We start from the raw sequence: 25717 nt of genomic DNA, 5'->3' as shown, positions 1-25717 counted from the left end.
GCCGGCCCTTCACCGGACCTACCGCTGGTAAGGCGGCTGCTGACATTTCACATCTGCCAGGCCCAGTTTGAAGCGGGCTGATTCCAGCCCTAGATGGGTGAAATGATGTTTCCGACTCGGTCAGCTGTGTGCTGGCCCAAGCTACGGTCCATTTTGACAGCTCTGCACATAGGTCAGGGGGAAGGAAGGAGTGTTTGACGGTTTCAATTTTTATACGAATGCCCAGGCAGTTCTTAGGTCCTTCTTAAAAAGGTGCTGACAGATTAAGAACAGCTCCCAAGTTTTGATTTTGGAAATACGGGGATTTTCCAAGTTGTAAATCCAGCAGGAGGAGTTCCAGCGTGCCCGTGGCTGTGCACAGCGTCCTCTCCTTCAGGCAGCTCGGCGCTGGTCGGCGGTAGCTGCTCCCTGGGCGCTGCCGCTCGGGGCGAGTGCTCTGGGGACAGTAACAGTGGGAAACAGGCAGGCAGCAAAAAGATGAGCTGAAATGTTAGCAGGAGTGTGTATGATAGCTCATTACGTGAAAAAAATATAAGATGTATAAAACTGTGTTAAAAAAAAAGAACCAGAACTTGCTAGGTTTAAAAAAATGGTGTGGGAGATTGGTATTTAACATGTAGGAGCAGAAGTAAGGTATTTGTAAAAAAATCTGTAATTTTGAGCTGGAAATAGGACTGAGACAAGTCTTGAAAGTAAATATTTAATTACTGGATCAATTTTGATAAAGACCCAGAGTCCGCAGTTGATTTCTTCAGCTGCTGCTGAGCGTACCAGTGAAACTCCTGACGGGTACCGGTGTTGCTGTGGGTCCCGCCAGCAAATAACTTACGCTTGTGATTATAATTGATTTTTGCATGCTAAAAGTGAAAAATTTGACATCTCGGAACCAGCATCCTTTCTGTCTTCTCTGATAGCAATAACTGTCTTATTTCTGGGCATAAAAGCAAAATTATTTTTCTTGACTGGTAGCCCCAGTGAGGTTGTGAGAAGAGCTGGTACTACAATACTTTGCTCTTTGCAGGGCAGAAATTAGCCAGTATTTATGTTAGGGGATGTGATATTTAGTCAAGAATTCCAACGAGAATTACAATAGTAACTTTGGCTAACCCTGACAAGTTTGCACGATCAATGCTTAACTGTAGTAAGAGAGTTGATACCTGTTGATTGACAGGAGCTGTAGTGCTATCTAGAGAAGCCCCACTGCCTGCATTAGCTCACAGGATGATCACAATTAAATTCAAGCTTAAGGAGGGTAAAAAAAAAAAGTCTAGATCCAAATGTTGCCCGAGCATTGGGGTAAATCGGCTTTAGAGCCAAGGGCGGTTGCTGCGCCGTGCCTCTGCAGCAGACAGATCCCAGGTCCACGTGGTCAAATGCTGGGTGATGTGCAGAGGTTTAGAGCTATCTTTTCTCTAGGAAAAAATGAATTAACATGTCATTAAGGAGAGGTTATGGAAGAATGAAATCATTAAATAAGATGTGATGTTCTCTCCCATTCAGTGATTACAGGTTCTTCTCATAGGAGCTGCCACGTTCCCTGTGCCACTGGCGCAATTCAGGCATCCTGAAAAAAAGGCTTTGTCGTTGTCTTTTTTCTATATACTCTTCACCAATCTAAGTGCATTTTATGAACATCAGTTTGTTCAGCATTGTACAGTGTGAAGATTATTAGCCTCGGGGAACAAGTGGAGAAACTGAGGAGCAAGGAGATGAGGTGCATTCCTTCCAGCCGTATAGACAATTAAAAAGTAGCAGAATTGGGAAAGGACGTGATTTCCTCTCAAGTAGTGTTTATGGGAAAAAATATATGCCAGTAATCTGACCTTAGCTCTCCATCATTTCTTGTGACGCCAGTAGGGGTGAACATTTTGCTCCCAAACACCTACAGAATAAGAAAGATCACAGGATGTATGACTAAATTTCCCCCAAACTTTTTGACAAGGCCAAGGTTGGTGTGAAGGAAAACACTTGCTCTGATCACGTCTGTGTTTTGAGGAAGAATAATCTAGGTCTGAATCAGTGTTTTCTTCATTGCTTACATTGCTACTAAGGATTCATTAGATGAGGAAAATAGAAGATTACATCACAATGGATCATTTTTAAAATGAGCAATCCATTTGGTTTGGGGTTTTTTGTTTGTTTATTTGTTTTTAATCATTCTGCTGAGAATATCTGCCCTGAGACAAGCAAAGCAGTCATCTCTCAACAGCAGCGAAATAAATCTCAGTCCAGGGAAACGCAAAATTGGGAAGAAGCTCCAGAGAGTGGTGCTATTTGAAATAAATTGAGGAATTATTTTGAAAGCTTGCATGGAAGAAGAGCGTTTTGCCAACTATTACAACTGGACTTCAGAGTAACTGCTGAGTGGGTAATTAGTCCCTCAGGAACATGGGAGTCTGGACAAATGTAACACAGAACAAGAGGGAAAAAAAGTGTATGAAGAATTAACTTTAGAAAACAAGCTAGAACATTAGTCACAGGAGGGATATAACTCAACTTCCATTTAATGTTTATTCTGTGATGAACAGAAACGTTGTTCTTAACCCCTGTACTGAAGCAGGAAACAGGAACCTTCTCTCTTTTTAAGGCAGCTGGAACTGCTTTATTGAAGTTCATCTCTTTGATAAGAGGGTGAAGGGGAGGGTAAAGAAATGTGCTGAACATACCGCAAAGCCAGGAAACACGACTTATACTTCAGTGGAGCAGGGAAAGAAACCACTTGCGGAGCTGGTCGAGATACTATGTAGTGTCTGTTGTAGTCTTCAGTGACTCCCCATCATGAAGACAGAGCAATCAGCCAAGGTTTAAAAGACAACGTCCCCCTTCCCCCAGCCCCAACATGAGTATTTGCTCATGGTCTATCTACAAAGCATGGTCCCATTTTCCTCTGTGCTGAGCAGCACCCCAGCTGCAAGGAGGTGATTCACCCACCCAACGTGTCGGAGCATCTTGGCATACCTCATTGCTGGGTTTACAAAGACTTGATGAAATACAACTGCAAAGAAAACTCGAAGCATGTGGGACACTTTTGAGGTTAGACAGTGCACACGTGGTTGGTCCTGCCCTTCCAGAGCTCCTGATTCATAGTCCTATGCTGTAACTATTGAACTGTAGACTTATTTGTAGAGTTTCTACACTCAGCTTTTGTCATTCATTGCTCCCATCATGACCTCAACAGCAGCAATTTGCTAATCAGTCCTCTTTGTAGAACAGGACTGGTATTGCTTTGGATGTTCGATGTTTAGAAAAAAGAAGAACGTAATTCACATGACTCTGGAGGAGAAGGAAGCTTCACAAAAACATCTAATGTATTCGGGTGTGGATCTGTGTAAATGGGTCATATTCACTGAACTGTGTGTCTGGAGGGTTAACAGTTACATCACAGCTGAAGGTACAGGATCAGACCCCCAGACCTAGATCTTCCCAGTTTTGAGGACTTTGTACTTTGGCGCTGTCTCTACTCTATAACCTGCAAAGAGAGTGAGTCAGCCTCCCTGCTGGGCTCTCACCATACCGTTGGCCAAGGGATGGGATCCCACTTGCCCATTCTGCACCGGTACCCCCAGGAGCACTGTCTGTCGGTGACATGGTGTTGCATTTCTGACCTGGCGATGTTCCACTGTGACCTGAGCAAAGGTTACCCATGTTTTCATGTAGGCTCAGTGTTTACCATTTCAGGTGAGCGAGAGGCTCTGGATTCCATCAGTTGGGTCATCATCTCCATTTCCTAATTCAATGCAAACAGCCAGACGGCCAGGCAGCTCTTCCTTGAAAACATTCAAATTCTCTTGAGAGGTGTGCCAGTTTCCGGCAGACTCGGTATTGGCAACACACGATGGATGCAACATGGTCATAGTTATTTATTCCTGTAAACATTGTCTTCAAAATCGCCATCTCCTCTCACCACCTTGAGCCCCTTCCCCGGAGTGCTCAGCACAAGGATCCTGCACAAATCCGCCCAGCTCTGGCATATTCCTTCCAGGAGAGGGCAGGGGAATACAGTTTATTGCAGGTCCACTCCTGAACTGGAGCCAACATTCGTCATGTCCCTGATCCTCCTGTACGTCTTCCAGTCTATTTTGCTTTCCTAAACTTGGATGAGCAGAGGTAGGTGCTGAATCTCCTCGCAGTGAGTCAGTGGGTTTTGCCACATTTACAGACCTGCCCGTCCCTGAGACATCTTCAGGAGGGATAGCTTGGACCAGGCTGCTCCTCTTGCTCTTGAACCTCTCAGTGAGCCTCATGTGTCACGTTGAAGGCATCGGCTCCAGTACATCTTTGAGAATGGGGTTTAAACATCTGAGCCCCAGCTCTTCTGCTTCACCTCACCATCAAGCCAGGGGAGGCAGTGATGGGACGACAAGTCTGTCACAGACTCGGCACACCCATATCCCTCCAGAAGGTGGTCTGATTTCCTCGGACGTTCACAATATCAGCAGGTGCAGCCCTGCTCGTGGGTGCTTTTGCCAATAGATTAAAATGCAGGGGTTGTGCATGGAAAACCAAGTTTGGAATTCAGCCTGGTTAAAGATGGCCTGGAGAAACAGCAGCCAGAACCTCAGCTGACATTTTCTTTCTCAGTACCTTAATGAACAGAAAGTTTGGGAGAAAATCAGAAACTCTCCCCAGCTCCCCGCTGTCTTTAATAATCGAAAGGGCATTAACAACAACAACAAAATCCTAAAATGAGTTCCTTCCATTTTATCTCCCCCTAGACCTATGACTCCAACTTGAAAAGACAACATAATTTCCAAACTAGTGAAGGAAAGAAAAAAAAAAAACCAATAAACAGTTGGCTCTGCAGCACAGATGCCCTTGCAAGGCCAAAGAAATTAAGTCCCGAGATTGCTGTTGCCATTTCCACCTTGTCCTGCAGAACCACAGCCAGGGATAAACATATTCGTTGTGTCAATATTTCTGTAGTACCGAGAGAACTTGCAGTCCTTATCTGCAAGTGTCAAGGACTGCTGAGTTAAAGTGATCATAACGTTACTGGAGAGTCTGACGGGCTTTTTTATTCCCTCTGTGTCCGTGTAACTGTTCTGGTGCTGAAAGCTGCAGGCCAGCGGAGCTCGGCCGGCCACGGCCATCGGCTTTGTGACACATGGAAGGGATCCGTCCGCAGGAGGATAATTAAAAAAAAATAAAAATCCCAAACTAGAATTTGAACTTCCTTTTAATTTTTTCTTTGCCTGACTATTTTTGCTACTCTCATTGGAAAAGAGCAGCCTTGATTCGTAAATCACATGGAAATGTGCAAGTAATCAATTCAGCCTGACTAACCCTTGTTTTGCCAAGTGGCGGGTTGGCTCATCGGATTACTAATGGTTTGCTGCTGCAGTGAATGGGGAATAGCAGGGGCTGGGGCAGAAATAGCACAGGTGACCTCTAAAGACAGCAAAGCCCTTACCCTGTGCAGCACAACCCCTCTTTTTGCCCATCCATGAAGTTCAAACGCTTTCCCTTCCAGTCCCCTCAAAACCAAGAAGCCATTTGTACCAGAGAGCCGCGCAAACAACGCACAGGGGATGGGAAAACCCGAGGCAGGAAAAATCAGCCTCTGCACAGCCACGTATGGAAAGGCAAAGTGTGGGCAGAGCCAAATAACCTTAGGTGTAAGCTGCTGAGCGCGGAGCGGACGAGCCTTTTGCTGCCTTTCCCACCTTTAGCGGGTCTGTGCTACGTGGCGTAACAACTCGGGAGCAACTTCAGCCGACGGTTTCTTTTTAACTTTATAATGCAGCGCTATTATTATCTCGAGGAAACTTTTAAAAGGCTTGAATGCCGAGGTTTATTTGCTTTTCCTGACTGGATCTTTAACACACAGCCATCAAATGAAAGCCAATGAAAAAGACCTTAACTTTACATTAGCCCCGGTGTTCGGCTGGGCTGTAGGAACCAGTTTGACTGAAATTCTCTCCCAAAAGGTGGCAAAAGAGAGAATAGAAAATCCCCGAGCAGGACCAAGGGACAGAGGCAATGATAGATTTTAAAGGGACTTGGTGAAAAGATGAACAGAGGGAAGGAAATCTCTTAGCGATGCACGAAAAGGATGGGGCAGGGGAAAGGACAAATGTATTTTATAGCAGGGAGCAGGGGCTCAGTTTTGCTGCAGCACCAACTGAAGGATGCTGATGGGAGACATCGGTCACCACTGCACAAAAACTCATCCCCAAAAGCCTGTCCCAGCCCAACAGTCATTCCCGGTTCTCACGAAAAGCTGGCAGCCAAAAGTGATCAGAAGTCATTACGTTTGTCTAGATCTGTGCATTTCTCTGGCTGTCAAGAAAGGCTCATAGTGTTTCCAAAACCTTGAGCAAAACTTAGGTGTGTGTTGCTTTGCTTTCACAGTCACGGGGCTCCGAAGAATTAAGCGGTAAATCAGTTGGCAGCTTGAGGAGTGCATTCAGGCACCTGCCACTGTAGGTTGTAATTCTCAATTTTGGGTTTAAGCCCCAAAGTGCTCCTGCGGACCCCAAAACCCGGTCTGTGGTTGGAGGCCCTCCCAGCAGACTCATGGGTGATCACCCTGGGAAAGAAAATTTCGCAGATAAAATTTCTGCTCCAAAAAGATGCTGTAGAGGATGAACCTGTGGAGATGCTTCACCACGGATGACCCCAGATCCGAGCTCCAAGCGCCAGTGACGTTTGCGTGTTTTCTCATTATTCTCTGTTGTACAATGATGGGTTGGTGCAGAAGTGAAATTCTTTACGCTACAGTGAGATATCAGAACTTGTGCTATGGTATATCCCATTTGTTTGGTTTGAACATGTCCTTTGTCTCTGTCTAGAAATTTTGTCTGGGCAGAAAAAGAAGACTTTGGATATTTGTCCAGGGTGTCCTGATGTCCAATAGCCTGGTCAGGGCAGTAATTTCTACAAGAGTGCCGGACACCCAGAAATGCCCAAGGCACGGTCACTGAACACAGGCACAAGGGCTTTGCTGAAGTTCCCCAGCGCAGCGATCCTACGGGCACAGCAAAGGGGATCTGGACGTACGCAAAAAGTTTGGTGCATCCAGAACTTGTCACGTAGCGCGTGGACAGGCTGAGGTCAGGGGCGGGATGCTCTGGGCTCACGTCCCCAGCGCTGTGCGCTGCCTGCCTGCATTTTTAATGGTTTTTTTTTTCCAGGGAAATCTCCGGGAGAAATACAGAAGCCTTAGTTACACTTGCCTGATTATTTCCATTGCATTTCACCTCCCAGTGATCACTGTGGCCTTATATTGAATGGGTAAGGTGCTCTGGGGGGTTCTTCAGGTGTGAAGAAGCATCGGATCCCGCCTCCATCGCGGTGCGCAGCCGCGCGAGGGCTGGCGCCGGCACAGGGGAAGGTGGCTGGGCATCTCCTCCGGCAGCAGCACATGTTTGGGTCTGTTTGAGCCCCCTGAAAACATCACATCTTCGTATCGCGAGCTTCGACAACAGCTAACGGCGCGGTCCTGTGGCTGGGTAGCGGGCAACGCACCCCGCCTTGAGGGGTACTTTTAGGGAAGCGGAAAGGTTGTGGGCCAGGTAAAATGGGTGACACTTGAGAAGCAGAACTGGGGGACGCACCGGTTTATTTCCGTGTAACGTAACTATGGGATTTCACCGCCTCTCCAGCAATTTAAAGTTAGGAACTACTGTAACTAAAATATAAAGAAATTGTCTTTTGCACGTGGAAAAACAAAATTTAGAGAAACCTCTAGTGTGTCCCAGTGCATATGTAGGTCATAATAATGTTAAATTAAGATTGTAATTTTGGGTTGCTTTCATGGTAATAAAAATCATAATGGAATTTTGTATCTGTATAGCCATCAATTCAAATTCCATTTAAACCCAGTCTTGAGGGCTTGGGATTTTAGCTATATCTAAATCTCCTGCTCTTTGCATTGCATCAAGCCAAACTTCACCTACTCAGGGAAGAGGGTTTTTAATCGAGAGAAAAGAGTAAAGCAAGGTTTGCCAAAAATCTATTTTGGGTAAAAATATTTAAGGCCATCGTTTTTACCGATGTAATGCTTTTTACATCAGTGAAGTTACACTAATGCAGAATTTGGCCCTGATGTTTTTGTATAAATATAGTATCGAGGAACCTGATGAGCGTGTATTTATGCATTATTCATTGAGATAAGGTGGGGAGGAAGAGGGAGGTCTGTGGGTGAGAGCGGAGCCCTGAGCACCCCAGGTCCCTTGGCGATGCCCGCCGGGGTGAGGCGGCACCTGCGGGGTCACCCCCGCGCCGCCGTGCCGTGTCGAGGCTGAACGCCCGCTCGGGAAGAGACTGGTTCATGTTTGCCAGACGGCGAAACGTGTTACTGGCAATTCTGAAGCAACACGGGCAGAGGATATTTTTGCCAGTTTAAGGCCCTGGGCTGGAGTTGAAAAGAGAAAAAAAGTGCGCCTTGATTCTGCCACAGATGTTTGGTTTGACCCTCCGTGCCTCAGTTTCCCCCCATAAAATCATCAGATGAGGATAATACTTAATTTTTCCTGCAGGACAGTGACTTACAGCCCTGAGGCCCACAGTCCCTCAGTGGGAGAGCAGGGGTGGTGCTCTGTCCCGTGTAGCCCTCAAAAAGGTGCACAGACCTGTTGTCACAAGACTGCAATCTGCTATCCCAGACTGCACCTTCCCAAGGGTCTGAAAAATGAAAAACTGAATTTGAAAAACCACTGACTGAGCAGAAAAAACTCCCTGCTGCTGCAGCTGGGACCCCCGCATGCTTCCTCGGCTGGGCTTCGCCTCTGCAGGAGTTAAAGCCGGATCCTGATGCATGCTGAACATCAGGTAATTATAGTGTGTGTGTGCATATATATAGTGTATGTATATATATATAAATATATATATAAAAATAAGGTATGTATTTATATAAAAAAATAGTAATGACTGTAACAACACTGGGGGGGTACCCTGAAGCCAGTGTTTCCCAGCATGCTGGAAGCCACCCCGCCGAGCTCCAGCAGGCGGGCAGGAAAGGGGCAGCCGTGAGGCCACGGGGCAGCAGCGAGGGCATGGGACTCGCACCCCTCCGGGGGACCTGCTGATCTCCGGGGACCTGCACCCCTCCGGGTGCCTGTACGTACCCAGGGCCTTGCCCTGCACACCCCCAGGGCCCTGCACACCCCCAGAGCCCTGCACACCCCCAGGGCCTTGCACACCCCCAGGGGCCCTGCACACCCCCAGGGGTTCGCCTTGCACACCCCCAGGGCCTTGCACACCCCCAGGGGCCCTGCACACCCCCAGGGGTTTGCCTTGCACACCTCCAGGGGCCCTGCACACCCCCAGGGGCCCTGCACACCCCCAAGGGTCTGCACACCCCCAGGGGCCCTGCACACCCCCAGGGGCTTGCCTTGCACACCCCCAGGGGCTTGCACACCCCCAGGGCCCTGCACACCCCCAGGGGCCCTGCACACCCCCAGGGGCTTGCACATCCCCGGGGCCGTGCACACCCCCAGGGGCTTGGCTTGCACAACCCCAGGGGCTTGCACACCCCCAGGGCCCTGCACATCCCTGGGGCCTTGCACAACCCCAGGGGCTTGCACACCCCCAGGGCCCTGCACACCCCTAGGGCCCTGCACACCCTCAGGGGTTTGCCTTGCACACCCCCAGGGGCTTGCACATCCCTGGGGCCTTGCACACCCCCAGGGCCTTGCCTTGCACACCCCCAGGGGACCTGCACACCCCCAAGGCTCTGCACACCCCCAGGGGCTTGCCTTGCACACCCCCAGGGGCTTGCACACCCCCAAGGCTCTGCACACCCCCAGGGGCCCTGCACACCCCCAGGGGCTTGCACATCCCTGGGGCCTTGCACACCCCCAGGGGCTTGCACACCCCCAGGGGCCCTTCACACCCCCAGGGCCCTGCCTTGCACACCCCCAGGGGCTTGCACACCCCCAGGGCCCTGCACACTCCCGGGGCCCTGCAACACCCCCAGCCGTTTGCCCGGGCCGGGCTCCTGCAGGCCCCCGGGGGGGCTCGCCCATGTGCGGGCCCTGCCGAGCGCCGCCCCGGGGGCCGGGCCGGCCCGGGCGGTGCCGCGGCTCCCATTGAGGCCGGCGGCGGCCCGGCCCCCGCCGCGGCGGGGCCAATGGGGGCGGCGGACGCGGTCGAGCCTCTCCCCGGCCTCCCCCGCCGCCGCCGGGCGCCGGCCGGAGCGGGATATAGTACTACGGGAGCGGGGCCGCGCTCCGCAGCCGCCCTGCCGCCTCCCGCGGGAGCCGCGCCCGCCCGCCGCCGCGCTCCGCTGCTCGCCGCCGGGGCCGCGTCTGCTTCTCGTGGGGTCTTCTGCGTCCTGTGCTTTTTACATTTTTTTTATTGTTATTTTTGCTTTTTACTCTTATTTTTGTGATTTTTTTTTTTTTTTTTAAATTTTATTTTCCTCGTTGTTTTTGCGTTCTTGGCACTTTCTCCCCCCCCCTCCCCGGCTTGCAGAGGAGTTCAGGTAAGGGCGTGCTTGGGGCGCGGAGGTTTGCGCGGGTGCGCGTCCCGCCCGCGCTGCCCTGCGCCCCGCTGCCGCAGCGGCCGGGCCGGGGGGGGCACGGCGCCGGCGGTGTTTGTGCCGCCGCTGCCCGGCCCCGGCGGGGCTGGAAGGCTGAAATCCCCCGTGCGGGGCTGCGGCCGGGGCTGGGGGCTGTTTGCGGGCTGGAGTCGTGTCGTGTCGTGACAGGCGGGGGGGCTACTCCCGGTCATCGTGGCCAGGGGACCACGCCGGGGGGGGGGGGGCAAAACCTCCTGAAAATGGATGGAGGGAGCAGGAAAACGCGAAAAATGATAAAAATCCCCCAAACAACAACAACAACGCCCCCAAACCAACGAGCAAATGGTTTGCAGCCGCGGGAACGCTGTGGCGGTGCGGGGCGGGAATCGTCCCGCGTCCCCCCGCCGCCTCCCCGGCCCGGCCGGGTTTCGGGGCAGCGCCCGCTGCGGAGAAAGTCTGTACTCTTCTGGAAGCCAAGGTTTGGGGCTGGAAAGGGGGGGTAGTCTCCAGAAAATAAGGCTTCGGGAACGTTTCTGCAGTTTCCCAAAGGTGGTGGGGTTGGGGGGGGGGGGGAAACAAACGGGGAGACCCTAAATACACCCCGCCCGTCCCCCCCGTGTCCGGGGAGCAGCGCAGCCACCTTGCAGAAGAGCGAATGGGTTTCCTCCTGGCTCTTGGCTTCTTTTCTTTCTTCTTCCTTTTTTTTTGTTTTTTTTTTAATCCCCCCCATTTCTATTTTAATTTCTTAGAAGCACTGGGCCGGTTCACTGCTTGGTTTGTGGCTCCGTCTGTGGAGCAGGAGTCAGCCTGAACAGATTTAAAATCTTCTAGGGAACAAGAGAAAACCCTAAAGAGATTAGTCCTAAACTAGAAAAAGCTGTGGCAGCATACATGGGAAATGACTGGCAGCGTCTCTGAGCCCGGACTGACCGTCCAGAAATGACAGGCTGGGAAATGTGTCCCTGTGTTTCAGCGAGTTCCCAGGACTTAACATTTTAATGTTACTCTGAGTCAGAATGTGCCTTCTCTGGGTTTTTTTTTTGTGCGTGGGGGGTTGTTGTTATTTTTTTTTTTTTTTAGCTGGCGATGAGATGGACAGGTTTTAAACAGAACAACATGTTTCTGGCAGAAAGGACATCATAACAACCCAGGGAACTCTTAAAAGCTGGAGCCCGCCGTGCAGCCGTGCGCTGGTGAACAGCTGCTGTATTTCTCTCCCGAGCGGCTGCTTTTCCGTGGCTCAGGCACCCCGGTCCCTCTATAGGGGCTTACATTTCTAACGTGTTTTCAGGCCTCCTAGAGATGAACTTGCTTTATGTAAACAGCACCATTAGTTTTCATAGCTTGTGTAGCCCTGCCTTTTTTTGCCTGTTACTGCGTTCTGGTTTTGGCTGTGTCTTCAGGCAAACAGGGATGAAAGCCTTTCGGTTGTTAGGCTGGCCTTTAGGATAAAATATAGCCCGGGCCCGATCCTGCATTCCAGGCATTCCCCAAAATCTTCTTGGCTGCTCTGCAAGTTTTGAGAGTGCACAGAAAGCAGATCTGGCCCCGGATCTGTCTGCCTCTGACAGTCCCCTCTCTTCTTAAAACTACTCTGGTTACAGCAAGTGACATTGCTCCTTGCTGGGAGAGCCGGGGAAATAAGGCTGCTGGCTGTTTTCTGCTGGGGACGTTGCTGGCAGCAGTTGCTAGGAGTTTGTTGGGGATTTTTTCCCCCTGTTTTCAGCCCTCATTCAAATTAGGGTCTAGTTCTATTCCCGGCGACATGCAAGGATATTTTGATGTGATTTTTTTTAAAGAAAAACTTGAACTTTTTTTTTTTTTTTTTAAAGAACTTTTCCAACTGCTTTTGGTGCAGGCTCTTGCCCTGCACGCACAGAGCATGCCAGCTTTTCTTAGGGGAAAAAAAAAAAAACCCACGTTGCACAGTCCAGATTTCACTCACAGCACTGTTCTTCAGGAGTTCGAGCTGGAACAGTGCAGACATCGGCGGGAGGATCCGAAATGTCTGAGGGCAAGTCCTCCTCTCTGCCCCACGTTTCACAAGGCAGGCACCAGCTTTTGGTGCAAGATAGAGCCAAGCTGCTTGGGTGAATTCTTACTGGAATAAAAATCTCTCAGAAGCAGATTGTGTTTGCTGTTTCAAAACTGGGAATAGGTCAGCTCTGGAACTTCTGGAGGAACTTTCCATCAACGCGGAGATTTAAAAAAAAAAAAAAAAAAAAGTCCTATGTGTTAGAAGTGGTTCGGCTCTTCTGACTCTTCACTTTTACTATAAGAAATGATTATAGGCTAAGGTCACAAAACAGAGCCACTAACCTCTGCTTGAACTTCCTCGTGTTCGGCACATGTGGGTATTTCATTATCGGTTCAGAGGCATAGCTGACTGACAGGCCACGCGTACCAGGAAAATGTGCAATCTTACTTTTAAGTCCGTCTTTCAACCTGCCCCTGCTTCCTCCCTGTGCGTATGAAGGAGGAAGCTGTGTCTTTAAGAAATATGGGTTTTTCTCCCCCGTTTCCTGTGAAATATTAATAGATGCTGCCGATGGGATGGAGCTCTTTAAGGGTGTTGTGTAAAATCTCTCGCTCCGCATCTGCTGCGGCACTGAGCACATAGACGCCTTTTCATTTTTCTCCGGGGAAGGCAAAGACAAGGCAAATTTTGGAGATCAGGCAGCAAGGACGCTCTGCAATAGCAGTAACAACCGTCCCCTTCCCTGCACAAAACTGGGAGCTATTGACTATTCATGGCAAAGCGTCCAAAGCGCAGCGGCAGAGCCTGTGGAAAATGACAGCGTGTAACAAGATTGACTGGCATTTCCTTCACGCTGGGTCACATGCCTCCTAATTCACACACACACAAAACCTCATAGGCTGATCAAATGACTTCTATCTCTGCAGTCCGCATACCTTCCACAGAAAGAGTTGTTTTATTATGCACATATACAGCTCTGTTTTCAATCAGTCACCTTGAGCGAGCGATTGCAGGCCGGTGTTTGCTCTGCCTGGAGGTCTCTGCATTTGCTCTCTAAGAGGCATAGTCTCCATCCGTAAGCAATTTATTTTGGTTTTTTTTTTTTTCCTCTGGGGGTGGAAAAAACCAAATACGCAGATGCCTCTCCTGCCTTCCCCTCCCCAGAAACCTTTCTAGGAAGCTTGCTTGGCTTAACTGGGAAAGCGTGGGCCGGTCGCCGCTGTCGGCGAGCGTTGCGGTGGGCTGCGCTGGGAAGGATGGATTTTGCCCTTGTGCCTCCGTGGGGTTGCAGCGGGTTTATGGCTCACGTGAGTAGGGGCTTGCGGGATGCTGCCCGCTCGCCGCCTCGACACGGGGGGAAAGCGGGAGCGCGGCTGCCTGCCGTGGGTCACAGCAGATTGAGATGCTGGGGGTCCGTGCGAGCCCTCCCAGTTTAGCCACTGGCACGAGGTTCAGATCGCCTCGACCTCCGTAGCTGGAGAGAGGAGAGTATGGAGTGGTGAGGAGGTGAAACCAGCCACCAGCTGGCTTGCCAGGCCATGGTAATTAGCTCAGCGCGGTGCCAGCCTTATTAAGGGCAGCGCAGGTGATGATGACGTTGGCACACTGATTCATTACATCTGGAGGGGAAAATCCGCCTAGTAAATGCTGAAGCACAGTAAATATTTTTGGCTCCTGACAGATTGATCCTTGCATTATGCTGATTAGCCTATATTTGTGGAACCGAGGAAGTTAAAAATAAGGTTGGTGGAAGCTACAAGATAAGGAAAGGATTTGCGTTTTATGGCCACCAGCAATAAACTTCTTTTTTTATTTGTTTTTTTTGGGTGGTAAAAATTTCAACACTTTATTTTTTCTCCCCGTTCCCTTCTTTGGCTCTAGGTTTCACTGTTAAGTGAAAGCCCATAATTTATTTTCTCTTGCCAGTAATATTCTGGAAGGGAGCTGTAAATCTAGAGCGCACACAGTTGGGAAATGATTTCTGAAAGAATTCTTTTGCAAATACGTGGTGCAAGCCTGCAGAATGCTCCGGCCCTGACAGTCCTTAGGGGGTGGTACGGACGTATCAAAGCGTGTAGCAGCATGTGTACTCAGTGAGACTGGATGCTTTGGACTTTCCTGCGAGCTGGAGGGCTTTACGAGCTTTAGTTCATGGAGATAAATGATTAAACCAGCTCCTGACTGTTGCTGTTTTGTTTTCCTACACTCAGGCTCTCACCTGAACTTTCGCCGCCTGGTATATGCTGTTGGGATATCCATAAGAGATCGCCCAGGAATGGTGGATCACTTGCTGCCTACTGATGAATCCTTTTCATCTACAAGATCTTCTCTTGGATACTTTGGGGACATGACAGCCGGGGTGAGGTCCTACCAAATGCTGCCCTCTCCCCTGTCAGAAGATGACAGCGACTCGTCCAGCTTTTGTTCTTGTTCCAGCCCTGACTCCCAGGTTCTCAGCTCCAGCTATGGAAGCACGTCCAGCGCAGAAAGTCAGGACAGTATCTTAGACTACTTATTGTCCCAGGCGTCTTTGGGGAACGCCGCCGCGTCATGGTGGGACAAAAGGAGACTTCAGCCGATAGTGAAAGAGGAGTACTTTAGGTTGCCTGAATTTGCCGTGGATATGGAAGACTCAGGACCATTTCAGCCCACGCTTGAGGAAATTGAGGAATTTCTGGAGGAGAACATGGAGTTGGAGCTCAAAGAAAGACCTAAATGCGAGACCAAGGACTTGAGAGCTTGCAGCCAAGTTTCTGTTGCTTCGCTACAGCAAAAAGACCATATGTCACCCAGCGCTAGTTTAAAAGAGAGTAAAAATGAACAGTTGAGCAGCTCAACGGAAGGTGGCCAAGCTTCAAATGGAGGAATGTCCCTGGAGAATGGGATACCGGTTATGCTCCAAATTCAGCCTGTACAGATCAAACAGGAGTCCAACACGAGCCCCAGTTCCCAAGGACCAGCACAAGAGAACATTAAAATTGCACAGCTCCTAGTCAACATCCAAGGACAGACATTTGCCCTTGTGCCTCAGATAGTTCAGTCGTCCAATTTGAACTTGTCCTCTAAATTTGTCCGCATTGCTCCCGTCCCCATCGCTGCCAAGCCAATTGGGCCAGGAGGCATGATCCAGGGTCAGACGGGAATCATCATGGGTCAGAAATTTCAAAAGAACCCTGCAGCAGAACTCATTAAAATGCACAAATGTTCTTTTCCTGGGTGTACCAAGATGTACACGAAAAGCAGCCATTTGAAAGCCCACCTGAGGAGGCATACGGGAGAAAAGCCTTTTGCATGCACGTGGCCGGGTTGCGGATGGAGGTTAGTATTGGGGTGCAGCGTTGTCCTATCCCCCTTCCCCTTTTTGCTCGCTTGCCCTAACTTGCCGAGCAAGTAGGTTCGCACTCTGATTTATAAACTGTTTCTGTTCCCAAAACTTGTTTGGTTGGTTTGAGAATTAAGACCTTTTTCTTCCTGTTAGGTAGTCCAGGGGCTTTGATAAATTAAATAGGAGAGCATCACCTGCTGGCACCAGCTGTTTAAGCGTCTTAAAAAAAATAGAAGTAGTCCATCGTAATTTGTATTTCATTCCAAGAGGGTCAGATAAGCTTGTTACCGCAGGCAATGCCTTGCGTTCACGTCGGTCTGGTTGCAACACGCCAGCTGCAGCAGATGCTGGGCTGGTACCAGGCGAGGGCTGTAAGCGAGCTGGATGGTTTAGGGCAGAATCGCCGCGCGTGGCTGCGTGCGGCTCCGACCGCACGGGGTAAACGGGATCGCTGAAGGGCTGTGCCAAGCGAGTGCGGTGAAGGAGAGCGGTGTTCTGTGCCGTTTCAGAGAAAATGCGCTCCATCCCACTCCTGGAAACGCTGGCAGCGACACGCTGGCATGCGCTGGGTTTTCTTCTCTGCGTTGATTCAGAAAAATGCGTGGGTGCCACTCAGAGTTGCAAAAAGCTGTCAGATGTAACAACATAACCAGAAGGCTGAGGTGGAGTTAAGCATTGCTTGAATGAAAGATTGCAGGTTTGATTGAGCAAAACGTTTCGCAGAGGTATCTCTTGATTTTTTTTTTTTTTTTAATTTTTTTTTAATACTAGTTGAAAAATTAAAACCCTGTTAGAAAAATCAACTTTTTATTTTAAGGAAGCTATGACGGAAGCCTTCCTCCCTCTGTCCAATTAGCTGTATTACTAGCCTGCCTGCTGGCAAGTGTTAATATACGGCACCACAAATCATGATGGGAGAAAACAAAATCTTAACTCCCTTCTGTTAAATTAAACAGATTTTTCAGAGAATATCCTGCAGAGCTTCAGCGAGCAATGTCTAATGAGGAAATGGGTTGTGATCGTGGGGAACAGACGAGGTAAAAAGTAACAGGAGAGGGTTGTGTAAAAATGCAAGTATGTGAGACACGCAGCAGTTAGGGATGGCTGGATTGGTTTGGGGGAAAAGGTCAGAGCGGGGCTGAATCCTCAGCTCCCCAACTGGACCAGTTTGAAGTTTGCCTCTCGGGAGGACTGAGGAGATCAGTGCAATTCATTTCTTGGGTGATTTTCTTTCCCGTTTCAGTTTACGGTGGCTCTACAAACTGGTGGTGATTTTCTTTCCTTTTGTACGGGTGGCACTTCTCACGAGCCGGGCTCGGCGGCTTGCTGCTCAGGATGCACTGAAATTTATTTAGTTATTTAGCTGATTGGTCCCATAAGCCGCAGGCTGGTTTGCTCCTGACCTGCAGTAGCGGCACTGGCTCCTTTTTATTTGGTTGCCAGAGTACGTGCGTGCAGGCAGCAGATGTGCCTCCTGCCTGTGAACGTGCCCGTGGGTGTCATCTTGGCTTTCCTTGCGCTGGGATGCGAGCAAAACTCTCATTTTTGTGACAAATGCACGTGGCACGTGAGGGTTTGTCTGAGCCACGCTGAGATTTATACCAACGCTCCCAGTGACTTTTGTGGCTCAGGATGAGGAGCCTGAAGTGTTGCCTGTGGGTGACCTTCTCCAGCTCTGTCTTATTGCAGAGCTGGTGTTTCCCAGGCTGCAAAACCAAAAGGGGAACATTTAGGAAAAATATTAAGTGGAAGGAGATTGAATTTACACTGGGGTGCCTGCCTGCTCCCAGCGTTACAGCGAGTGGTGTGGATCAAAAGCAGGATGCAGGGGTGAGGTGGGCCAAGAGAAGTGCAGGTCCCGCAGCCGGGAGCACCCTGAACTTTCAGCCAGCCACAACTTTTTAAAGACGAGGAACCCAACAGGGATGAGAAATTAATCACCCTAGCTGCGAGGAACACGTGTCTTGTCCACGAGCAGCTGCTGCAAGGGCTTTTCAAACTCTCTATTGCTGGTTGTCTTGTTGCATTTCACAGCCCAGGCTGGTACCCCAGTCCCCAACACCCCCAAACTTTGGAAGGGCCCTGCTCCGAGGGGGGAAGGTTTAGAGCCAGCAGGAGCGGCAGCACTCGGGGAGCCGCTCCCTGCGCTCCCAGCAGCCCTCAGCACCGGCCTGAGGTTCCTGCACATCCCCTACGCGCTGCTCCCGCATCAAAGGCCAGACCCAATGGAGCACTGAATTACTCGGCCCCCTTCCATCCATAAAGCATGTTTACCTTTTCCAGAAGTTCAGCGAGAGCTGTGATCTCACATGACTTAAGTCAAATGCATCTGGAGTCTCTGTTTACTCCCAGTTTTATATCATCTCAAATGAATTTAAGCGCTAGAACACTGCTGGGCTCTGCTTTCCCCCTCCTTTCCCTGCGTTCTTGTGCTTGCGTATTTATTTTTTCACTGAAGACACTTAAGATCTGACCTCACTGAAGATAGTAATTTCAAAAACAAAACAAATTGTTGCCTAGCACAAAGTGGCTGAGCTCAGGGGGGGTTAAAGCTGTTCCAGCTCTCTGGGCAGCCCTGCTATGGTGAAGTTGCATGCTTTAAATGCACCAAGGTAGGGCTGTGCACACAGCAACCCCTTTTGCTAACCCCTAGGACAGCGCCACAGCCCCGAGCACCTCCCTGGAGGAGGCTGAACCCTGCTTGCTTGCGCCCTTCCTCGGCACGGGGCGAGAGCTGTTTTCGGCAGGCTGCGGAGAGGCGTTCATAAGTGGCCGGTGACCCGTTGCGTTCGATACCCCGCTGTACCGGTCGGCACGCTGATCCGTGTCGTGCCAGCTTATACCTTGGGCACGTGGCAGCCTCTGGTTAGCGCTGCTCCTGAGACAGCCCCGACCAAAAAGCTGAGCTGCAGCGTGGGCCGGTCCCCAGCAGCCGTGTTGTGGCATGGAGCAGGAGAAGCTCTCGCTTTCCCTCCACTGGCGCAGCGGCGTACAAAGCTGCCGTTGTTGTAAGGCCTTGGGGATTAGGCAACTGCGTTTAAATGCCCTGCCACATCGCTGGGCTGGAGGTGCTTCCCCGCAGCCGGCTCTGCGGGTGACAGCGTGCAACACAAGCTCTGCCCGGTTTGGTTTTAAAGGCTTGTAATGCGCGTGGCTGGGAGCGTGTATGGGACCGGGCGGGCGTGGGGAGGACGACGTGTGGGACAGGTCAGGGCAGGCATCTCGCATTGGCCTTTTTTGCTGGTGCTGTGCAAAGGGGTTTGCAGGTGCGTAGGACACGTGCCGGTTTGCCGTAGCGGTGCTTTGGGGATGGGCAGGATGAATCAGAGCCTCCCCTCCGCTGCGGAGGAGAGGTACAGCCTGAGTCAGCCTCAATGGCTGGTGGCCGTGGCAGGGACCGTGGAGTACCAGGCTGAAGCTATTGACCTTTCTTGCCCTGTGAGCCACGTAGCAATGTCCCCGTGTGGCCGGGAGACACAGGACATGTCCTACACATCAGGGAGCTCTAGGATTTGTCTTCAAGGGAGGTGTAGTTACAGGTCCTTTGGGGTCCCAGCAGATAGAAGGATGAAGGAAACTCTTCTAGTTGCTGTGGGATTGCCCAGATCCCTCCGCCTTTCTTTTGAAGGAGGAATCCTTCTGGAAATGGCAGTGACTTGGGATAGTGAGGTGTTCTTTGGGGGCACCTTTTCTTTGTTTGAATTTGGCATTCCACTGGGGATTATTTGCAGTTTTCTTGGGGTGATCTCAGTGCCAGAACGTGCTGCAAATATCATTTCACTGCAGAGCTAGGCCACCAGATCCTCCTGGCTTCCTTGTCCTAACCTTTGCGTTGTTTTTTGTAAACACACCGACAGCTCGAGGTTTATTTCTGTGGGCTCTGTAAGTTGATCTTTCCATGACTGCTGGGGAACAGTATTGCAACATTCCCGCCTCTTCAGCTAAGGACATCATTATGAGGCAGAGTGTATTTTTATCGGATGAACTCATCCGAGCTCCCAGGGTATGAGCAGAGCTGCTCATTCCTGACATGTGCCTCTTTCTCCCCCACCATCCATGCAATTCCCATCAAAATGCACTTGCGGAGCTCTTGTGCAGGATTAGCCATGTGCTACTGCACTTCTGTTGCAGATGGCGACCTTAATGGCCAAAAACATGGAACAAGGCAACCCGGCCACATCTGGTTTTACTCCTTTGGGTGATAAGCCTGTATATAAGAGGACGGGTCTTTGCAAAGGTGCTTTTCCCTCTCTGCTCCCTCTTTTCCCTGGACGTGTTGCCACCACTGGTAACAGGTCCGTTCCTTGTCCAGCACTGAGTCCCACTGTGGCAGCCTGCCCAGGCAACATCCTGCCCTCTCCAGAAAGATGCTTAGTCCCACTCATTCGTAGCTCTACAAGAGCATCCCTCCAGGGATGTGGCACTGGGACTAGCTCACTGCTAAGGACTCGGGAGAAATCCCTGGCCCTGCTGCTCCCAGGTCCGGACTGTGGTTTTGGGAAGCCAGGGCTGGAAGGAGCAGGGGTGCTAGAGAAAGCAAACGTGCAAGTACTAGGGGTGAAGAGAAACCTCTGTCGTAGCCTTTATGAAGAAGATGCGTCCCAGACAAGGAACAGGTTCATGGCTCCATTAGGGCATCTACCTGTTGCTCTTAATGGTGAATTTGACTCTTTCACCGGGGGGATACCAAAGCAAGGAAAGGGAGAAGAGCAAGAGAATGGGTGAAGGAATCTCCCCCAGAAATGCCCCTGGGACAGATGTGTCCACACCTTACCGTACCCATGGCAAGTATCTGCATCTGCTTTGTGCTGGCTGAACGTTCTCTGGGTAGCATCACTGGACTGAAGATCTGTGGGAACTAAGGAAACCATTCCCAGCTTTCCCAGTGCCTGCGTCCTATTCCTCAACTGGCGGCAGGAGATCAGAGCTAATTAAAACCTTTATGTGGAAACTTAGTTTTCTTGCATGAAGGACTTGTTCATAGGAGCCCAGCGGTCCTATTTTCCCCCCTTTCATAAAAATAGCGTATTCCCTCTGTTGGTGATGTGATATTTTGCTCCAGAAGGGCACATTTTTCTACATGTTCTTTCCCCCATTTATTCAGCTAGTGCCCATGACTTCATTTATTTATTGTAAATAAACAGCTGATACCATTTCTTGCAAGCTCTCTTTCTGTGCCGCTCTTTGTTACTGCTCTGGCAACAAAACACTTAATTGCCCTTTGTCAGGCAGCAAATTTTTTGTACCCATCTGGACAGGGCTGTTGTAGTGTGACATTATTAATTAACCCTGTGGCTCCCAGTCACATCCGAGCTGGAAATAGAGCCAGCCCCGCTGTTAAGACCAAAGGATTAGCTGATTTGAGTTCAGTAAAGCCTGTGGGATTCACGGTGGCTATTTGGGGATTTTTCTTTGGAGATAGAAGGTGGGAAATATCTAACATTGAGATGACTCTGGGAGACAGTTTTGGTAATTAAAGGCTCAATCTTGATTTCAATTTACCCGTGAAGTACCTATGCTAATGGCCATTGGGGCCCACCTGGATTTCAGCTGTTAGGATGTTGAGCATCTCTGGTACTGAGATGTTAATGACTCTTTATTTATTCTGCAGGAGCCCATACAAAAGCCGATTTTTCAGCTGGATCTGATAAGCTGTGTAGCTTGTGGGTAGCTATGTTGGGCTGTTATTTGGGGTCCATCTCAAAGTAGGTGCAATTACTGGATGTCCGTTGTGCTCGTGTCAGTGGGAGCTTGGAGCAGACCTCACCTGCAGGTCGTTAGGTGTTAGCTCTGCTCAAGGAGGGTCTGTGCTTGGATTTGTAGGAGGGAGGTTGCAGGACAGGCTTTGAAGGGGACTGGCAGAGGGATCAAGCGCTGTTTTTGTTGAGCTGTACCCAAGTTACTGGGTTTAGGGCAAGGCTGGTACAAACGTTGCCTCCATGCATTGCTCTGAGTCCAGAGCTGACATGGGATGAGGTTGATAGTTGTGTGTCTCCATCACTGCTGCCGACTGCCGGTTGGGACCAGGCCGGCCCTGTTGTGTGTCCCTTTCAGTTCACATGGTCGGGCTTTGCCACAAGCGCGGTCTCCCAGTGGCCTGAGGGGATGTTTTTTTCCCCTGTGAGAAACTTAGCAATGTAAAAAAACATTCATATGAAAAGTCTTCTCTTCTCTTGCAGGTTCTCCAGGTCAGACGAGCTGTCCCGGCATAGGCGCTCCCACTCGGGGGTGAAACCCTATCAGTGTCCCGTCTGCGAGAAGAAGTTTGCTCGAAGCGACCACTTGTCCAAACATGTCAAGGTGCATCGGTTCCCACGAAGCAACCGCTCCGTCCGCTCTGTGAACTGATGGGTCCCGCTTTCCCCTTCCCGCCCAGCCATCCTACAACAGCCGACGACAGCACTTTGCTCACTATATTTCTAGTGATAATTTATTTGTCTCCACAGAACAGTCAATGCTGTTACTTGATACCACCATGTCTGAGTGTCCCGTGTCCTTTAAAGATGATTTGAGAATGAAATTCTTTTTGGGTCAGGGGAGGGGGGTGCTTCTTCCTTTTTGTTTTGTGTTTGTTTTTTTTTTTTTTTTAAGGATGTTATTTTCCTTTCCTTCTATCTTTCCCTCCTTTGCTGCTGCTTCTTTTGGAAATTACAGTGTTTTATTTTTAGCTGTTTTCTGCTGCACAGGAAAATGTAAGAGTTGCTTGCTGCTAGTTAATTATAGCCCTGGCATTCCTGAGGGCTTTGCTCATGTACAGGCCATTCATTGTGAGTTTTTATTAAGCTGCTCTATTTGTCCAGTTTGGAAACAGCAAATTCCTTTTGAAATGAAAACAACTCCTTTGTTTTTGGGTCGCCTGAGCCAAGGATTTGTAGGGACTGGCCATAGGAGGAGGAACAGTGGGAGTCGGGGACAGGGGGAGGCAAGGCATGGAGAGCGCTGGAATGCGCCTCCGCGCCTCTCTGATTTCTCCGGCTCACATTTACCTTTTCCTTGGCTAGGGCTATATATAAATATTTATGTATATATATTCATACATACATATATATATATTTAAGCAAAGGCATATCCCAAGCAAACCCAGAAGCTCAGGCTGGATGAAATGGCTTGGAGTGGAGCCTTTTGGTGTGGCTGAGCACGTCCTGTGTGCATGCTTCTCCTGTCCTGTGCTGCCGTCGGGGTGAAAGGATGCTCACGCGCCGAAGGAACCGCTGCTTTCCTTTGGCTCCGGTTTGCAGCATCCACTGTCTTTAGCAGAAGAGCTGTTGTCTAGCACGTAGAGCAGCAGGAAGCCACTTGTGAGAATGGCTGAGCTCTGTTCCTGTCTCTGCCCCGTCCTCTTCTTTGGTCTTGGGGGAGAAACCAGAGCTCCAGCCCCGGCGGTGCCCGGTGGTCCTGGTGAGCACCGGGCATCCCGAGCATCCACTGCAAGTCAGCGCCTTGCTGGTTGGAGCTAAGTCTCCGTTCATCCGCTGGCCGGCAGGGTCTTGTAGGATGTACCTGTACCCAGGGGAGGGTGGGAGGCATCGTGGCCTGGTGGGACGGCACCGCGAGATCTTCTGTCCAAGGGTGATCTTCAGTGCTAATCCTCTCCTTACCGACAGCCATGTCAGAGCTCCGTGCAGCTGGGGTGGGCGAATGGGTGAGAACAGTAGCCAAAAGAAACAAATTTGTGTGGTAGCTGGCTAAGAAGGGAATTTAAACAAATAATCAGATGGTAGCAGGCAAGTGATTTTGTTTGTGTTTCTTCTTGTTTTGTTTTTCCTTTTGAACTCTGGCGATTGTAAGAAGCTTTAGAAGAAAATAGAATTCAGTAATTAGGAACGATTTTATAATGGATGTTGCATTTCCATTCGCAGACGGCATCTGTTTGTCTTTTTGTTGGCAAAATGGGAGATAGGAAACTGCCATTCTAGCGCTAGGCAGAGCAGGAGCCTGCGCTGTGCAAGAACAGCAGGTCTCGCTAAAGCAAATGCATTCCTTTTGTCCTCTAGAAATTAATATAAATGAACTATCATCTATTGACTGGTTTATATCACATCCTATGAATGTATGTAAATAAAACTGTACATAGATGCATATCTATATAAAATATCTTTTAATAACGTATCAAAATTTGTGTAAATTGGAAACAAAAATACCTATAAAGCCAGTGTACATAAGTTACAATTCTGTATATTTTCTTTTGTTCTTCATAAAAATATATTTACTTTGACAATAAAATGAAAATGGAAATTTTAAATCCCTTCTTGAAATTATTATTCATTAATTTCCTTTGTAGCCAGCTCCGTAATCAGGACAATAGCGCTTGAAATTTTGATTCACCTGGATGTAACTTTTCAGGTGCTGGGTAACAGGGAGCTGACGGAACAGATCTGAAGTTGTCTTCAGAAGTTTTTCCTCATCTCAGAAAATTTCGGGGAGGCGCGAGATGTTCCAGCTCTCCCTTCGCCGGAGCCCTCACGCCTCGCCTGGCAGCCGCGCTGGGACCCGAATGCCTTCTGTGGTTTCTGACCGCTGTGGAACAGGTCTGCAGCTGCAGTAAAACTGTGGTTAATAAATTAGAGCAAGCAGGTTTTGAGGAAATTGAAGCTCCAGCGGTCAGTGTGAAGGAGGAAGGGCTTCAGAGGCTGCTTGAGACTGTGACGGTGACTCACTGTGTGACCCAGGACAAAGGACTCAGTTGCCATGTGCCGCAGTTCCCTTTCTTGTAAAAAGGGGATAATAATGCATCACAGTGACACTGTTGGACTTAATTTACGTTTGTGTGATCCTTGGACACAAGGAGCAAGCAATAAGGACGGTAGTCACAGGATTAGATTGTGAAAGAAAGGCTCGGCACGGCGGAGGTCTTGGTGCCAAGGCGCTTCAGTTGGCTCTTCTGTAAATCCCACGTCTGAAAGAGTGATGTGAAGGATCTGTGGTATGAAGCATGCCTCAGGCCTGAGGAGAAGACGCCCTGTTCTGCAACAACCATTGCTTCCCATTCGTAACAGCAGGGGCATGAACATGATGCTCCGCAAGCCGGGACATCTCTTGCACTGTGCTTTTGGTCGCTTGGCCTCCACTGGAAGAAGAAACCAGCAACGTTTCTGGTGTTAAAGTCGCTTCTGAGTCTCCATGGGAGCAATGGTGCAGTGGGTCCAGATCTTCTCCCAGCAAGAATCACTCTTGACACTAATGGGCGCTTAGGGACTAAAGTCTCTCCCTGAAGAACAGCCACCAACAAACGCCAGCTGATGAGCCAGGGCTCTCCAGACCCCTGATTATTTTTCCCAGAGAACCCCTGTGAGTCTGGCAAGAGGACCGAGGGCTGAGTCAGACTAAGTTCTGTTCACTCCAGGTTGTTGTTACCTCCCGAGATGTGGTCTGAAGACCAGAGTCCTAAGGACAGCTGTTTTAAGAGCGCTAGCCGCGTACACATTTTAATTAGCAAGCCTGCACCAAGAGGATCTCCGATTCCCTTCTGTTCTCACCCTATTGACATCATGCATTAAACCAGCTGCTTTATTTTAACCAGCGTCTCAGTCTCCTCCCCATCTCATCTGGAGTTCTGATATTGCTGTAGCGTTGGGCAATTCACCCTGCAAGACACTCGGGGCAGAAGTTGTTCTTTTTCTGCAAGAGGCAATACTTAAAGCTGAAGTGGAGTAATGCAAAATACCTGCTGTTGGAGCACAGCAGTGCAGAAATCTAAGATCTAAGCTATGTTTTAGCCTGGAATATTTTCCATGAAACACTTAGTCTCTCTTTCTCCTTTTTTCTTTTTTTCTTTTCTGTTTTAAGTACGGTTTCTGAGTGTGGATTTTGTGGGTTTTCTGGCTAATACCTGTAAGGAAATTTAAGTTTATGTAAAAGCTGCAACATTTTGCTCAAAAGAGTAGGGCCATGTTTGCTGTGAAAGGAGAGTTAGTTCTGCATGAAAATTAATGACGTTATCAGAGGTTTGTCA

The 25717-nt window shown here is 49.6% G+C and overlaps 1 protein-coding gene across 1 annotated transcript; it reads left to right on the top strand.

Moving 5' to 3' along the window:
* Nucleotides 1–10368: 10368 nt before the first annotated feature.
* Nucleotides 10369–23945, top strand: KLF15 (KLF transcription factor 15). Its single transcript, XM_082321488.1, has 3 exons — nucleotides 10369–10426; nucleotides 14651–15758; nucleotides 21945–23945. The coding sequence occupies exons 2-3, from the start codon at nucleotides 14716–14718 to the stop codon at nucleotides 22111–22113; spliced, it is 1212 nt and encodes a 403-aa protein (XP_082177614.1). The 5' UTR covers nucleotides 10369–10426; nucleotides 14651–14715; the 3' UTR covers nucleotides 22114–23945.
* Nucleotides 23946–25717: the final 1772 nt, after the last annotated feature.

This window comes from Platalea leucorodia (assembly GCF_965183815.1).
Source record: "Platalea leucorodia genome assembly, chromosome: 9".
Lineage (NCBI taxonomy): Eukaryota > Metazoa > Chordata > Aves > Pelecaniformes > Threskiornithidae > Platalea > Platalea leucorodia.
This window is presented reverse-complemented; position numbering and strand designations above follow the sequence as displayed.

What these genes read in the sequence shown, in the direction of transcription:
- KLF15 (XM_082321488.1), top strand. Translation starts at nt 14,716, where the DNA reads ATGGTGGATCACTTGCTGCCTACTGATGAATCCTTTTCATCTACAAGA. An exon ending in TGGCCGGGTTGCGGATGGAG is followed by an intron (nt 15,759 to 21,944) that starts GTTAGTATTGGG and finishes CTTCTCTTGCAG; the next exon opens with GTTCTCCAGGTCAGACGAGC.